General features: G+C 42.0%; 1 protein-coding gene across 1 annotated transcript; it reads left to right on the forward strand.

Annotated features, from left to right (window-relative positions):
* The first annotated feature begins 414 nt into the window (after positions 1–414).
* Positions 415–14580, forward strand: LOC109475709. The gene is made up of 22 exons (XM_019776473.1): positions 415–596; positions 1004–1121; positions 1593–1685; positions 1984–2082; positions 2342–2440; positions 3447–3542; positions 3908–4012; positions 4452–4592; positions 4835–4955; positions 5528–5776; positions 6024–6135; positions 7023–7396; positions 7603–7718; positions 7883–9057; positions 9203–9267; positions 9360–9635; positions 9742–10178; positions 10298–10423; positions 10652–10914; positions 11562–12139; positions 12289–12372; positions 12893–14580. Exons 2-22 carry the CDS (start codon positions 1017–1019, stop codon positions 14092–14094), a joined length of 5916 nt encoding a protein of 1971 aa, XP_019632032.1. The 5' UTR covers positions 415–596; positions 1004–1016; the 3' UTR covers positions 14095–14580.
* Positions 14581–18498: the final 3918 nt, after the last annotated feature.

Here is an 18498-nt window from a genome sequence, read left to right on the forward strand (position 1 = left end):
AAAAGCATTGTGCTAAATTACTTGGGGAAGATATACACGATATATAAGTATAAGAAACATCTAAGATATACACGATATATAAGTATAAGAAACATCTAAGATATACACGATATATAAGTGTAAGAAACATCTAAGATATACACGATATATAAGTATAAGAAACATCTAAGATATACACGATATATAAGTATAAGAAACATCTAAGACACGATACATAAGGTTAAAAATCATCTGAGATATACCCGCTATATTATGTAAGGCTAAAAATTATCTAAGATATACACGTCCCACACTAACCACAGCCAGTATACCGGCAAATCCTCCTGAGGTCATTCACCCCGGTACTACAGAATACTAGTACGTCATAGCGTGCGCTATGAATCATGGGAACCCCACCAAAACCGTCGACAACCCTTCTCACTAGCGGACGTAACGTGCTAGCTCTGTCTTCAAGACGGCGTGAGAACTCACCTGTACGTCTTGTGACGTCAGAACCAAGAGGGTTTCTTTCCTGGAGCGTCCGAGAACCTTACAGAGATATTGAAGACCGGGAAAAGGTTACCAATCTCTCATAAGACACATCAGGAAAAACTCAGGTAAACCCGGAAGTAACGCGTACATCATACGTAGCAGGGCCTGAAGTACAAAAACTAAAGAAACTTTTACCACAGTCCTTTAGCACACAGATAAACTGTTGATGTTGATTGAATTAGAAAGTATTGACGCTATATGTCTAGTCTGTATGGCTTGAAATTATCGCTCCTTTGTTGGTACAGTTTGATCTACAGTGTTCGGAAACGCTTTAGAAACCATGATAATTTGTAAATCAGGTAAGTCCTGAGCGCGCTGTACATGATGCTTGGTCTGTTCCACTACCATAATGTTGTTTAGGGAGAGAAATTATATATTTGTGGGTCTGTGTTTGCGCTACAGGAAAGCACTAGATCTATATAGTCTTAGTTAAGACAGGTGTCACTAGCCAGGTGGTGTCATCTATCTGTAGGGTCAGGCCAGGCATGGACGGAAGAGAACAGGAGAACATGGAGGAGAACAAGGAGTCCGGGTCAGAGGAGTCTGGGTCTGAAGAGTCGAGTTCGGAAGACGAGGAGGAAGACGAGGAGGTAGAGTAAAGAAAACATTTTAAAAATAGAAGTGATGTTACACACGGACGAGCCTCACTGTGCATATGATGGTGTACATCTATAGCAGGCCTTTTCCTCTAGCCTGATGTAGATGGTCCGCCCACCGTAAGGTGGCCTCCTTGCGACAGGACAGCTCGGCAGACTTTTTTTTACATTTATCTTTACATACTTTTAATGTTTTTTTTTCAGATGTGTTTGTGACATGTTATGTGTCTGTATACTATGGGCCGTTGAGTCTGAAATAAACAATAAACCTATGTGAGCTATGCACAAATACAGGAGATAAATCATACATTTTTTTGTATAACTTATCACTGAGAAACATGAAAGGAAGTGAAATATCAGTATGACGGATGAATGAGGGGATAGGTGTTAAATCTTGATGAGTGTTGTTCTGATTGACTGAGTGTTGACAGTTGTTTCTCCTGTTCCTGTCTGCCGCCGCTATAGGCACTGGGGAAGGCTGCAGAGGCAGGAAACACGGACAGAGTGAAGCAGCTGTTAGCGGGGGGAGTCAACCCTAATGCTGCTGGTGGCTATTGGGTTTGTTGCCATGTCTTTTGTCATTTTGCTTATATATGGTGAAGAAACATTTAAGGCTGTGCAATGAAAATCAAGAGACAGGAGGGGCAAACCGCTTATAAAAGGCACCACAGATGGGAAGGGCAAGGCCGCACTGGTCGCTGCACCCGTCTTCAGCTTTCAGCTTGTCTGTAACATATCCGTAACATTTCACAAAACAAAGCAATACTTGGAATTTTCCACATTTGTGCCAGTAGCTTCAGCAGCCCCTACTTTACTTCTACTAGTTTACTTCAGCCCGCCATGATGTGTTTTACAGCAATGGTCTCCTCTGCACCGGGCAGCCTGGAATGGTCACCATGAAACTGTATCAGTTTTACTGACAGCTGGTGCAGATGTGAACGTACGGAACTATGAGGTAGGTAGACTGACTGCTGTAATACAAGAAATATATTTGTGACATTTTGTTGGGTTTGACATTCATTTTCTATTTTGCATTTGCTGTTTAAAATATAACCAACACAAAAATTTCACCAACACACAACGCTATACGAAGTGAATATTTGTATAGCTCTTAAAGCAGTTTATTTGCTGAATTCCGTTAGAATTGTCAAAAAAATAACTACACATTTGTCCGACCTGTTGTCATGCTGAAGACCATCTGATGTATTTTACAGCAAGAGTCTCCCTTGCACCAGGCAGCCGAGAATGGCCACCATGAAACTGTATCAGTTTTACTGACAGCTGGTGCAGATGTGAACGCACGGGACAAGTGGGTAGGTAGACTGATTGCTGTGAAACAAGAAGTATTTCTGTATCATCTTGTAAGATTTGACATTCATCTTCTCAATCTTCTTACTTAGTGGTTTACTTGCTGTCTACAATTTAAACTGTTGTCAACATGAAGCTGGTGCGGTTTGGAACGCATGGGGCTATACAACATATCATCAACTGTCGGAATACATCATACATTTTTTGGTGTCATAAAACATGGGTTGCACATACATTATCATGCATATGGTGCCCTGTATATGTACAATTTGGGGCTATTTTCGTGCAGCGCATCACGCCGCAACGAAACACAACGAATGCGGAAGTAACTACGCCATCAAATGGCGAAAAAGGTCAGGGGTCGATGACCTGATTAAGACACGAAATTGAAAAAAAAATATTGTGCAAAAAAAACCGTCAACTGGACAAGATTTAATGAAATTGCAGTGTTACTGTGATTATCCATTAGGCCATGTTGATTTGATTATATGGATGACATCCGCGCGCGCATGAATTTTCGGCCGTTTCAAAAAAAAAAGTTTTCAACCATACTGTAAATCGTACAAAACAGTTGCAAAATGAGCAAAAATATACCATAAGTTACAAAAAAATTAATAAAAACTATACCAATGTCGTAGAATGCCAAAATCAAACGAAAAAGACGAAATTATAAAGAAATGAACTTGAAGACTAGATTATTCGCCAAACCATATTCTGTGCCATTTGCTCAACCCTCATGACCACGTAGATTTCATAATGAAAAGAACTTCTTTTTTTTCAAAACTTTTTTTTTATTCGCACGCGCGCATCAGTTTTGGGGCTCCCGGAGGATGTCATCAATATAATCAAATCAACATGGCCTTATTAGAAACAATCAGTATAAAGGCAAATTTAGGGAATGGTTTCAAGTGAGTTTGGAGTCAGTAAGTTATGTAAATATATACATTTATAAGGGGATGCTATTTGATCATACTAAGAATGAATAAAATTGCACTGTCAATGCCCCAACAGGAAGACACACCCCTCCATTATGCAGCTAGATGGGGCCACCCCAAGTGTGCGGAAATACTGCTGCAGCACGGGGCTGATGCCGGTCTCAGGAACAAGGTCAGTCGATTCTTCGGCTTCTTTGGTAAATAACTGACCACCAATCCATAAGTACAATATTGCCTTTACTTCTTTTGGAATAAAAGTAATACGTTTTTAAGACGATTATTCACATAAATACATACATTACTGCCCGAGGCAAGGAGGAAGCTGTTGTTGGAATAACTTGTGACACATAAATCACGATTGCTGCATAGTATGACATAAGCACCTACAAACCAATTTCTTTCTAGACATGAGCTTTGCTGCGGTACCTACTGTATATGTTTTAGATGATTACTACATATAGTGTACTCATTCAATCGTGTTTATTTCCGATGTTTCAACATTCATAAGCCTATAATTGACAGCATGTTCATTCCCAGGATGGTGAAACGGCGGAGGACATCGCTGCAGATGAGGACAGACGTGACCCTGATCTGGACAACAAAAAAAAGGAAATACTGAAGCTTCTCCAACAACAAAATAATGTAAGTCGCTTCAAAACTTACGTGATACAAAATCATAAAGCATTATATCTAAAGAATATGATTGAGATGACTGTAAATTTCGGTTCACAAACAGCTGTTGACAATATCAAACTACAAGTTGAAGATGATATAAAGTTGTTTTTAGTTTATCTGGTACGCATGCTAGTACTTTGTTTTTTTTTTTTAGTTTCACTTAGAATTTTTGTATTCTGCTTGGCAGGCTGGAGAGAGATGCATTATGACTATCATCAGAATTGCTTAGAAACATTTAGTTACGAGGGAAGTTGGAAGGCATGTGATCTATCTATAGAAACATGTACGTGTATATGTACAGATATATGTCCAATTTCAGCCTGCTGCAATGACTAGTGTTTCAGAAAGAATTGTAGAACCGCCCTCATACCAAACATAACTCACTTTCACGTGTGCGTGTTTACAGGAAGTCTCCACGCGTAAGAAAGGCTACGATCCTGTACTCGTCCGGTTCTATGAAGAAAGCGGAATGACCGAGGTGAAGAAGGATTGTCCGTTGATAGAAGAAGCAGCTAAGCAGAGCGGGAAAACAGTTGACCAAGTGAAGGTGTGTTTTAGTGATGACTGGTTGATCCCTTGAGCTTAATCAGTTGTATCTTACTAAAGGCTAAAACGTTTTGTGCTGCTAGAGAAGAGGAGCTTTAGCTGAAATTGTTGGTGTAACTCGTGCGTTATTTTCTGTAGTGTTGGCCTTATGAAATCGTACTCTGTTTCTCAAATTAATTGTGATTCATCGTTTCGTTGTATCATCCTGGTTAACAGTCATGTCATTTGTAATGATTTTTTCAGAACTTCATCGGCAACTATCGTAAGAGCAGAGGCGGCAGTAAGCGGAGCCTCCCCACAGACGACATGGGGACTGAGAACATCACGGGACATCGTGAAGACTTAGGGATGTCGACAAAAGAAGGTATAACACAACTATTTTAGCTGTGAAATACAAATACTTGACTCAGTAGATCATTCTATCTATCTAAGGCCATACCGATTTAATTTTATGGATGACATCCGCGCGCGCATTGATTTTCACCTGTCGCCCTAAAAAAAAAAGATCACGTCCACGGAGGCTCTAGCCTGACTCTAGGCCTGGGTAGTCCATGGTAGTCAGCGACAAAACGGAGCCGAGCACCCAAGCTATCGAATTCGAAGCTCCACGACTCAAGAACTCGGTACATACGGACAGTACCGATTAATAAATTCCGCAAAAAAGCCAGCATTTGCCGGCTTGTCGTATACGTCGCTACTAACTGCCGCGAATTCACAATACCAGCTTTGTATTCCTGTGGTTAAGTAGCATTTTAATTTTTGGCCGGAATTTTTTTTTTATTCGCCCGCGCGCACTAGTTTGGGGGTCTTCAGAGGATGTCATCCATAAAATTAAATCGGTGTGGCCTAATCAGACGTCGGCTTTACGTAAGTGTACGAGAAGCAAAATGATATTATAAATGATGTCTGATGAAATGTATAAATCTTCTCATCCAGGAGACAGCAGTGTTCCACTCGAAATACAGCTGCGGGGTCCTGGAATGCAGCAGCTGTACTCCCAGGCCTGCCGCCAGGGGGCGCGACCGGTGCACAGCGTGCGCGGGCTCGTGGTTGGTCAGTTCAGATCCGGGAAGACGTGTGTCGTCAGGAGGCTGACGGGAGAGAAGGCTGTGGAGAATGAACCGATAACAGACGGCATCGAGATTTCACCCAGCGTACAGACCAAGACTTGGCGGAAGGCAAAAGGTTTTAAGATTCTATAAAATTCTAAGATTCTAAGGTTTTATATTCATCATTTGTGACAACATTAGATATTGTAATACATGTCAAGCAGTAATATATTCTCACCTTTGTTACATTTCACATGTTCTTGAAAATCATGTAAAATCAGCATGACACGTCACTCTGTGCATTTCTTATAAATACATTTGACAAACTGTAACAACGTGTCAGTTGTAACAAAGGGTAAAACTGTATGGATTTTTTGCTACAGAGGAGCCAGACGAATTCAAGGAAACCATGGCAGAACGCTTAGCGGAACAACAAGAACGGGACAAACCACGCACCCGGACATCGTCAGGAGCACAAGGAGCAGTCAGGACAAAGTCTACAGGTATCCAATATCACTTTTACATATCAATGTACATAATATACACATAATCATGAAAGTTCATCTGTGTTCCAACACACAGTTTACAGAGAGATCAAATTATCAATTGATACAGAGAGATCAATTGCTTACGTCAAGTATAAGTAAAATCTCGTGTGAATAATGTCACGAGTCTGTTAACCGTAACTCTCGCGAGATAACGTTGTGAAGTGATTGGTCATTAATTATCCTGATGAAGGCGACAGTGGTCGCTGAAAATTTGATCTCTCTATAAACTGTGTGTTGGAATAAAGTTAAACTTTTTATTATAATATACACATGCACAGGGCAACGCACACAGTCAGGACAACGAAAATGCTTTTAAGAATTAGAAGCATAACGTTTTATTCATTAATCTACAATGTTTGCACAGAACACGAGAATTGGCACCTCTATATCGTTTTCACGCGTCATCTAGAAACACACACATAGAGATGAAGGGGCAATGATATCTCACTGACTTTCTCGTGTTCATATTAAACTCAGGAAAAGCACAAAAAAACGACAAGGAAGCGGACTTTGACAAACGCAGCAGGAGAAAGCACCGAAGGACGAGACGCCGACGCAAAGTCAACAGACACAAAAAAAGGAGGAAGAAGATGAGAAAGAAGGTGAGAGATGCATAGATGTTTTCACAAGTAAGAAATGTACATTATAGAAGATAAAAAGGAACTGGTTGCTTTTACACTATACGGTGTTCTTTGTTGTAAATGTATGTCTTTGAGCCAAGGAACTATTTGCAAATGTAGTAATTGGTCTCTACAGAAAAGATGCAAAAGAATGAATGGCAATAAGATTTAAACTAAGATAGATTAAACAAGACAAATCTTTCGTTGCAGGGAGAGAAGAAAGTGTGGTCACGACTACGTCACGACAAACACAAGACATGCCGGGTGATGTCAAAATAAAAGCTCAACAGCGACTTCAGAGTGACGTGATGGTTCAAAAGCAAACACCAGAAATTCCACATGATGTCTTAGAAAAAGCCAAGGAGCGACTCCAAGGTGGTGTGACCGAGGAGCAGCTTGGAACAGCCGAACACCCGCGTCTCTCCCTCTGGGACTTCGGCGGCCAGGCCACGTACTACGGCTCGCACCAGTGCTTCTTCACGTACCGCGGGATCTACATCCTGGTCATGTCACTGCTGCAGAAGCTGTCCGACCCAGTTCCTGATCTGGACTACAAGGCGGCAGCGGACAACCTCGTAACTGGAAGAGGTACGTACCGCTTCTTCAACTGTAAACCTAAGTTGTGACAATGCAATCGGTTTGAGTGGCAACATCTATTTGTCGCCTTTAAAGCTTGAACATTAGAATTGAAAAATAACTTAAATCACATAAACGTATGTAACGTTGAAAAACTGAAATAATAAGGCAAAAATAATTGCGTACACAAAAATGAAAAGACGTCTCTACTTGTCCAGACTACTTGGACCACTGGCTGAACTCAGTCCGCACACACACCCTGGTGCACGGGCGGGAGCAGACAGGAGAGCCGCGTGTCGTTTTGGTCCTCACGCACAAGGACAGAGTCGATGAGGTATGGGGAATGTTTTCGTAAGTCTACGAATAATTCTAGGTTGTCTTTGCCCTAAAACTTGTAGTTAATATTCTTGGCTGCAAGGTTCAGCCTTGGGTTGTTTTCTCAGATTGATCAACAGTACGTTGAAGTCCTTATAATGAATTTGTGCTCTTATTTTTCAGTCGGACATTGAGGAGTACAAGAAAGATATACGTGATCACATCAGTGGTAAGGCTGCGGGTAAACATGTCTTGCCTAAGATATTTGTCATCGACAACTTCAACGAGGACAACAGCGACATTGACGAGCTCCGAGAATACCTCCGTGAGGTGGCGAAGGGTCTGTGGTTCATGGGTCAGGAGGTGCCGATGACTTGGCTTCATCTGAAGTCAAAACTGATGGACAAAAGGAGAGAAGACGATCCATTCTGTCGTTTCCAAGATGTCGTAGATCTGGCCCGGAGTGATGACGTGGGTATCATGGATGACAGCCATGTTGCCGACATTTTGACCTTCCTACATGACCTTGGTGACATCATCTTTATCGACGAACCCGTTCTCCGTGATCACGTGGCCCTTCGACCTCAGGTGATGATTGACGTCTTCAAGACCATCATCACCGTCCCGGAGTACCAACAGGACAGGAGCACGGATGGGGAGGTTGCCGAGATGTGGAGGAGGCTGGAGAACGAAGGCATCCTCAGTGACAGACTGTTGACAATCATCTGGACCAAAGCAGATCAGAAGATGCAGAAACCTTTTCTAATGCGGCACAAGCCTTTCCTGAAGCGACTGATGGAAAAGTACTATCTCCTCTGCAACGCCACGCCGATCGGTGGGTTTGATGACACTTCGGGTGATCCTGAGAAAGAAGAGATCTACTTCGTACCATCTCTCCTGGCCACAAAGCCTAACGACAGCACCTTGTATCCTGGGCACATGAGGAGATACCGACATCCTCTGTATGTCGTATTCGACAACATGTTTCTCCCAAGTGGCATGTTCTATCGTCTACAAGCCATCTGTGTGCGCAGGTTCGGTCTTCAAGAGTCCCACGTGTTAGCCGGCTGCGGCCGCTTCCCTACCGACGATGGGAAGCAACAGTTCGTGGTAACCAAAGTGAAGCATTACCTTAAGGTGGAGCTTCTGTCGGCTGAAGCTGAAGACCAGCCAGTGTTCACACAGGCCCTTCCTGTTAGAAAGTTCCTCAGCAGTTGTCTCTTTGAGATCAAGGAGAAGTGGATCCCGTCCATCCAGTATGACTGGTGCTTTGGGGAGGAGTCAGAAAAAGGAACAGGAACACCAGTATTCTACCCACTGTCTGACATCGGGCACGAAATGGCAACGGAATCCAGTCGGTGAGACCAGTTGTATTTTCAATTTTTCCGTTAATCAAACCCTTTCATTTGATAAGCGCAGTATTCTTCTTGAACTTGTCTTGTATGTCCCTAACATTGCACTGACAGTAAGCCATGTGTGACTAATTGATAGTTTTTATCTCAGTTTTCCAGAAGACTTCATCAATGTCTGGATACGTGACAGAAGTGATATGACAACGTCCTGTGCAGGTAAAAACATTCAGATGTCTGATTTTGTCTAGCTCATTTTCTTAAAGTAGTTTTTTTTACTCGTTACTGATGAAAACATGTTGCACATGCAGAGAACTCAGGTGGTTCCGGACCCGTGATGATAGAGCCCACGCTGAACCCAGACGCAGTCCACACGATCGGTCCTGTCTTGGACTGTATGGAGACCTGCAGAGGGCTGAGTCTGGCGCAGTGCGATCGGATCAGACACGAGCTCACATTCGTCAGCAGGTTCAAAGAGTTGGTTTCCACCGTCAGCAAGGCCGGAGACATGTGCCGTCGCTTGCTGGGAGCGTCCTTGGAAGTTTGTCTGCCTGAGAGAGCACCCATGTTCCCCAGGGAAGAGAGAGGTACGTCTTCCCTGGCTGTAGTTTGAAGCCTCTGATTTATCTTCCTCCTTCCGCGATGCTTTGTCCTGTTTAACAGCTTGTTTGTCTGACACTCTGTTATTCCTAGGGAACGAAATTGTTCTCCTACACACCGGAGACTACAATGACAAGCTCACCCAGCCACTGTTGAAACAGGCAGTCCAATCGTCCAGCAGGTACGGTGTAACAGTGTCTGAAGACGTCATCGAACCAGGAGAAATCATCACAGACAAACTCCTGCACCATCTTCTCCAACGGAACGTCAGGATGGTCGTACCGATCATCACACCTCAGACTCTCCACAGCAGACACTGGTCCACGCTCGGGTACGAATTCTGTGTAGAGAACAAGGACCTGGTCTTTCCGGTCTTCGCGTACCCTGAAGGAACCAGAGAGCGTTTGGTAGAGGTGCTCGGCAGGCGCTGTGCGGGGATGTTGGATATGGCAGCAACAGAAGTACCAATGACTGAAGAACCACTGTCCAGCACCAAAATTGGTCTCGTTTCAGCAGATATCCTGAGGAAGGTGCGTTGATACAATGCAATGTTCATTACGATACTTTGTAATCAGATCTTCTCGTGGACCAAGACAGGCGCTCTGAATCTCTTTTCGTCGCTGTAAATAATATCAATTTGTTTCTACAGGCGTCGTCTTCTGTTGTACTGAACACGTACAGAATCACAGAAGAAGGTTGCCAAATTGAGGAGGATGGTGTCACTGTCTTCTTTCCAAAAGGATGCGTCAAGACGGGGAGGTCCCTGTCATTGGAGGTAAAGTTATATCTACTTGCAGTTTAATTTGCAGTTTGTGTCACATGCCAGCCTATATGTAGCGTAAAAACAATTAAGCAGCTCCTGTTTTTGCTACGACACGTGTCCATATAGTCGGATGACTCATGTTCTTCATTATTAATTAGCCGAGAAACATGAACTTTCACCCAAAATCCACCAAGGATCTCTTTTGCCACTTCCTACATGTATCTTATTGTAATATTACAGGTCGAAATGCTGCCCATTGATGACGCCTTGACAAAGGCTTTCTCAGCTGTGACCCCGATACTGACCGTGCACCAGGAAAAGGAGGAGGACTTCTTACAGCCCGTGAGCGTCACCCTGCCGTGGGCATGGAAGAAGAGCGACTGCAGCACAGATAAGACCGTCCTGATGGAAAAGAAATCAACTCATCACCAGTGGTCTTTGCTTAGGACAGAGTTTCAAGAGACAGAGGACGCAGTCACATTCACAACGAGACACTTTTCCGGGTAATAAACTTAGCTTGATGGAGCATTTATTTCACACGTTTTAGGTTAGGTTTAGCCTGGGTTCCAAACCCATAGCACACTGGACACAAAATATCTCAGTGAGCCTGGGTCTGGCCGTGAGCCTTGGGAAAAGTTCTCAGGCATGGGGAGAGGAGATGTGATTGCCTGTTACATGGCACCACCATTGGTCAGCAGGAGACAATCTTGGGCTCAACAGTTAATCATTAACCAGTCAATTGTCTAGATGTATTTGGAGTTTATTTTCCAAAATAATAGCAGAACTTAATTTAACAGTAGAAGTAGTGTACAACCTGAGGCTTTCCTGTTTGTTTAGGTAACAGTCCTCTAACCCACCAGGACAAAATACACCTTATTTACAGTTTTATCTCATCTGCTGGTGAATATTCAAAGATACAGCTGGGAGTTTTTAACCAATCATAGCAGAGGTGTAAAATTGCTTCCTGCTGTGCCACCAATGGGGCCTTACGCTCAGATACTGAGCGTTCGACTGGCAGGTCTATCTGACCCTCACTGAGATATTTTGTGTCCAGTGTGCTATGGGTTTGGCATCCAGGCTAGGTTAGGTTATTTACTAGTTTCTTGTTCACATGGCGTTTTCAATATTTCTCTTCCTCTTGTTTTTTCAGGATTGCGGGTGCCAAGGAAAGTGGCAAAAGCGGCGAAAGTACGACCTCCACTGCAGAGACTCCAGGGGATCGGGGGGCGTCAGAGTCAAATGTTCCATTAACTTCACCATCTCCAACCACGTCTCTGTCATTCCATGCGTGTTCGAACAGGTACACTGAAGACAAAGTGTACCTCATCATAAACCCAAACCAGGCAACAACAGACAACAACTGCGTCCACCTCATGTGTGTTCACAAGAACGACGACCCCAACGACTTTTTCTACGCTGAGAATATGCGGCCTCTTCCACCGTTCAGACAACGCATCGTCATGGGCAGTGAAGAAATGATAGACGCCAAGTTTGATGAAGAAAAAGAGGTCATTGGGGATTCTCATGATCTTAGGGAGGGTATCATCTTCTTCTTCCCACCAGCTGACCGCAACAGGTGGTCCGTTGGACTGATTTTGAACAACCCGAGCCAAACCAAAAAGATGTACCAAGGAGCCGTCCATTTCAGACGACTTTCTGAGTCCGGAGCACAAATAACAGATTTCAAGCGCCAGATCCCGTCAGCAACAGTGTTTTTCCACTCCGAAGGTAGGTCTATTCTTTTTCTATCCTTGATTTTCTATTTGTGTATGCTAATGATATATATGATGCAGAGGAGAAGCAAAGTTGAAATCCACACTAATAAATTGTCATTTATTTAAGCTGTAAACATTTTTCTCATCGTATGTCCATTGCAGATGAGGGGAAGACAAGTCAGGTTCAGCAGAAGGAAGGCACTGTGATCACCACGATCAAGGCGTCCCAGATACAACATAAGAAAGGTAAGAACGTACCATATTCTAAAGGCTTCTTCACCTTTTGCCTGAGAATTATCATTCCGTTGGACGGTACGTCAAACAAGAAAAGGGAATTATATGGATAACATGGCATGGCTTAAATTGCTAAACAATCTTATATGGATTACAGGTGGAAAGAGGAAAGCCAAAACTCGGTATGTTGGCGAGTCCAGCGACAGTGGCCCCCCGGTAAAACGTCCGAAGCAAGGTATGGATGAAATCCTACATACCGTAAAATAAACATGTACAGAGAATGTTTCGTTCAGAAATATTATTTAACAACAATTATTTACCTTATTGTTTCTAAAAGTCCATACATACGACACAGTAACCCAACTAGGTATTCAGCTAAGAAGAAATTAAGAAATTTTGGAGCAACAGTCGGTATCAATCAAAAGGACATTCAAGCAAGTATCGTTTCATGGCACCTGCATCTTACCCGTTATAACTCAAAATCAGTTTATGTTAATGTGACATGCCTACATTGTTTTTGAATTAATTGCAGAGGTAACGTCTGTTCTGATGGTTAACGATAAGTACGGCACGTCCCATGGAGGTACTTCTCCTACGAATCGTCAGGTGACGCAGTTTCTGAAACTTCATGGTGCTACAGTTCATGCTACAGCTGTGCAAGCATCTGAAGAAGACAAGAGGTGTGCCACAGAGGATGGTGTCGTTCTGCATCTGCCTGTTCAGGACCCCAGGGACAAGAGGACGCCATCTTTGGAATGGTTGACCCACTACCACAGCTTCCACTATCCAGATATACCCCAGGATCTGAAGTGCATTGTGGGCCATGTAGATGTCACGAGTGGAGCTGCAAAGGGCATACAAGAGAGCCGCTGTCAGCAGGCAAAATTGGTCCTTTTCAACCACGACATGCCAGAAGAGACGGAGTACGACAAGGGAACTAAGAAATCGCTGGCCGCGGGGAAGAAGATGAAAGACATCCTCGAAGATGCAAAGAATGCAGATGCCGTGTTCTCATTGGGAAGAAGGATCTACGACTACTTCAAGACGAAGTACAGGTCCCTTGGAGAAAGCAATCCACGCCGACATTTCTTACTTCTCCCAAGACCATCCCAAGTGTTTGAAGCCATCTCTGTCAGACCAGGAGGAGGAGAGAACGTCGTGCTGACTGTCGGGAGAGTGACCGTCCTGGTAGCACGGGCCTTGGGGGAGGTTGCAGAGAAGATTAGAAACGTCAGATTATGTGTTCGCGGGATAGATGAAGATGACTATGAAGAAAGCAATAAAATCCTGGAGGAGAACCTGCACAGTGGTAACATTAAGACCACACTACTGCCGCGTGGAACCCAGGAGGACATTGCTGAGGATATGAAGCAGGCCCACCTGGTCCTGATGCCGTCCCGTGCCGAACCGTTCGGGCTGATCGGTCTGGAGGCCATCGCAGCAGGCATCCCGGTACTCATCTCTGACAAGTCGGGCCTAGCAGACATGATCAAGGACTTGATTAAGAAGAAGAAATGTCATCCAGACATGAGGCACAGGATTGTGAAAACCAGCGTGAGGGAGTCTGACATTGAAGACGACACAAAAGAGTGGGCAAAGAAGATCACAGACACCTTGGAATACTCTGAGGCAGAATTTGACAAAGCAGCAGAGTACAAGAAGAGGTTGTTGGAGTCCAAGTACTGGGAAGAGTCGCACCAAAACCTGTTGAGGGTCTGTGGCTTGAATGACTGACTCTAGACGCGTCCACTCTCCCACGTGTCAGATTCACTAATTGCTGAATTTGATTAACAGACTTTTAATGCAATCAGTACTCAGTACGGTTCAAAAGCAAAGTAGTGACTGACAGTGGCCTCATCTATTAGTTGCCATGTACAATTTCAAAGATGTACTAATTTACAATGGCACTGTCTATTGCCTCCATACAGGCCTTATCTATCATGTACGCTGCAATTATTTAGGACGACGTAGCCAGGTGGCCGTGGATTACTTTTGTACATGTAGTATGATATCAATAGGAACTTGAAATAACCAAAAAGACGTAATTTTCAATTTCGTATAAATTCAATTTTGTATATAAACCTGTATCAAATGGAGAGTCATTGAATATACATATAAGCATGGCATGCACCGGCAAGCTATTATGATAGTCATATTTACAATACTTTGAAGGAAATTTAGAAGATAAGAAAGAATCTAATGTACATATACACGTTTAAGTGTGGGTACATCATTAAGTTTATACTCTGTTATAACTTGAATATTGTTTATTACTTATAAGTACTGTTTTATATCCTTGATATTGTGATTAAGTTAAGCATTTTTTAGATCTAGATGTAATAGAGTGTGCATGTGTTCTTCTGTTTGCCTGCTGGTAGTTTGAAAATTAAAGGGGTACCCTTCGCTTTACCTGTTGGTGTAAATTTTTTTCACTCGTCGACGTCGTTTCTAATGTAATTTGCAAAGGAGTAGTTTGCAAATGAGTTATAACTTCAGCAGAACTTTGTTGTAAATTCAGCCATAGATAATTAGTGTTCCAAGGATTTCCAATGTAATTTCATACGGCTTTCTGTTGTTTTTCAAGCTTATGAAAATAATGGTTTTACAAATGATATTGGATATGTTGTCTGTCCTTATTTCCCTTTTATATATCTTAGCTCCACACAAGTAAAGTATCGACTATATATTGCAGAGAACTTTAAATTTCTTCATCAATAGCTTCCCTCTCTTTTACTTATTGACATTCACAATAATGTGACTTTGTAAAGAAGACAAAAACACTACCTTATATTGGAACTCTTGCACAACGAAAATAGTTCATCATGTAGATGTTAAAAAAGAAAAGTGCAACCTGCCTGGCAAAATATGGTGAATGTTTTTGACTTGATGACAAACAGGATGTACTCGGATGAAGCGTTCCCTTGAAGCCCTTCTCGCGTGTCATATTTGACTGAGTATCAAACAAGGTCTACCTGGACCGTGAGACGCCAGATATTATTACAATGCATGTAAAGTAACAAGTGCTTCTGCAAAAGCTGACCATTTTCGCCGCTTACAGGCTTACAGTTTTTACGAACTGGTGGATGGTTCAGGAGTATATGGTGGTGGAACGTACCGTAGTGCAATGCATTCTAGCATTTTCCCCATCCTAGCATTTCAATTTACCTAAGTTATATAAATGGTTCTAGTTCTCATCAACATTGTATATAATGAGAGAACATGCACTTCTATATTTCAACACTTAAGTTTAAAACATTACAAAAATCAAGTATATAACAGTTTATAACCTGTTTTCTCTCTTTTAAGAGTCTTTTTAACAGAATAAAAAAATGAGACACAAAAGTACATTTTAACTTAAATTATAAGTAACGTTAATAAATATATATAATTTTATTCAAAATCTCTTCTATGGCTTTGTCCCCAACATCTAAGTTTACAAACCTCGTGACATTCAACCAGGGCTTTAGCCAGCGCCCGTTTTATTTACCGTCAATTGACGGTATTTTTTCCCGTCGGACGGTAAAAATTTAAGTCCTTACCGTCAACATTGACGGTCAAAAATCGTTGGTGAAGACATTAAACTTAGCAAAAAATGTAGCGAATTTGAATGAGCCACGGCGCGGGGTCTTTCCAAAGCGCGTCGCGTCTTTTCAAAACGCCGCGGGCCCACACATTTCTTATTTAAATACGGCGGGAAACCTGACTTCAAGGAACGTGCCGACGTCTGTTAACTCGGTTCTTTTCTTAAATGTTGCTGTCTGTTTAAACAACATGTGCTAACGGCCACATAAGAACAATGGCTCGACTCAGACTCACGCTGGTAACTGTACATGACAATAAGATAAATAAACAACATGTGACAACGAACAAAGAAATATCAAACGTTTTGAAAATATACTGTACTTGAATTTTCATACCATCGCAAGAAAACGGAGATCGATCTACGCAAAGTGGCTTTATTATTTATATAAACTTCGTTAACCCTCAACAGTACACCTTCCCGGACTGATTAATCTGTACACCTGGGGTCCGCGCGGACCCCAGAACAGTTTTATGCTAATTTTTAGAAATTATCAACATGCTACCAGCTCAATGGTTTTGCAAACTGATGTGGGAACCTCTGTGTCCACATTACACACAAAAATCATACATTTTTAACTTTTTCTATTTTTTGGTGAAGAAAAGAAGACAAGAAGAAATACCCGATTTTTAAACCCATTTCAGACTGAAGGGGCTTTTGAGGCCTAACTTTGATCTCAGATAGCGGCTAAACGGCTTGCGCTAGAAGTATCAAATTTGGAGACCTTTCCTAAAATGTCTCTGGAAAAAAGTTCATATTAGTTTAATACTAGTAAGTTGATGTTTTTTTGTGTTGCCATGGCAACGGGCTATTTTTTTTAAAATAGAAGTAATTTTGGTTTAAACATAAAAATTTTCTGAGTTTTATATTAAATTACACTTCTTTTCCAACATTAATAACATCTTACATAATTGAATATAAGTTAAATCATTTAATATGCATAGAATATGCTAATTTGATGACGTCATTGGTCAAAATCCAATATGGCGGACTATATTATTAGCTCTGACGTCATATGACGTCATAATTACACCGAATTTATTAAAATTTAATTCTATTACTACACTATTCTCTGAAAACTTGGTAGACATACGATGAGTGCATAAAAACATATAAAAACGGAAATAAGGTAATGTATAAGAACGCCAGTGTATCCATTATGATCGAAAGCCGGCTGGGGTCCGCGCGGACCCCAAAAGAAAATTAGATATAATTTTTTTTATAAATGGTAGAAACGGAGTTTTCTGCACTGTATTGAGAGACAACTTTGTGGGTAACAATTACTTAAAATTTCAGAAAAAAATCTTTAGAAAGAAAAAAAATATTACAGAATACATAGTGCTGGGGTCCGCGCGGACCCCAGGTGTACTGTTTAGGGTTAAGATGTGAATACAAGCCATTTGTTCCTAAATACATAATTTCATGTAATGCTAATTAACCAGAAATACCACGAATTTGTTACATTTGGTTCTTGAAAAAGTGCAGTATATAAATATAGAACTGCAATTTAGATATAATTATAACTTTATTTGCGAAATCATGCCCAATTGCTTGTACAGTGTTAAGGACGGTGCAGCACAGCAATATAGAAAACAGACAACTGCTGTCTGAACAACTTATACTGCCATTACTACTACGTTCGCCACTATTAAAACGGTTAGATTCGGTGAGTTTGATTATTATCATCCCATGCCACTTTATCTTTTGTAAGGTTATAAATAAGCCTATTATAAATTTGTGAACAGATTGGTCGAAGTATTTCAATTTAGATACAAGCAATCAACTTTTTGGCTTTCCTCTGGAATATTGCCGTGCCAGGTTGTGGAGTAAAAGCACGTTCCTTCCCATTGACCTGCACCTTAAGATTATTTGCTAACCATTCAGGTCAACGTCCCCGGGTTCACGTCCTTTAGGTGAACCAGGTTGCGACGCTGTGCAACCCTCCCAATATAACGTTCCAATCTCAAATATCTTTAATACACAGAGTTTGTATAGGGGAAGAGATCGACATATAGGCCAAACCAAATACGGAATGGGGAGGTAAGCTTTCCCTTCTGGCGTCGCTTGCCACTCGTCTTACAATAATAACATAGTTAGTTTTCCGGTGCAATACTAGGGACTATCGAATCTTGCTGTGAGGCGCGGACGGCTGTCCTTACAGCTTGACAATAACACCCGGTTTCTATCAAGCGAGGTACAATGGCTGTAAGGTCGACTTCAGAAACAACTGTGCCCTTGAGGCGTAACGACGGTAAGGATGTGTAGCACAACTTTAAGAAAACATGTCAATCAGACTATAGAGTTAGCTTACAATCAGGAGGCCTCCATACAAAAGAACATCAGATATGTGGTTTTCAGCTGTGCGTGGCCCAGATCTAAATTCAATCCAGATTGGCATAGCTTGTGCATGCAGCGAGATCTTGACAGACCCCAAATCCAACACATATGGGGACCCATCCTCGATAACGTAACGCACATTACGCGGCTGAGTTGACATGGTCTCACAAACAAACAAACACGGGCAGTGGGAGTCATTCATTCCATCCAGATCACACAAA

This window comes from Branchiostoma belcheri, unplaced genomic scaffold (assembly GCF_001625305.1).
Source record: "Branchiostoma belcheri isolate BF01 breed outbred unplaced genomic scaffold, Haploidv18h27 scaffold345, whole genome shotgun sequence".
Lineage (NCBI taxonomy): Eukaryota > Metazoa > Chordata > Leptocardii > Amphioxiformes > Branchiostomatidae > Branchiostoma > Branchiostoma belcheri.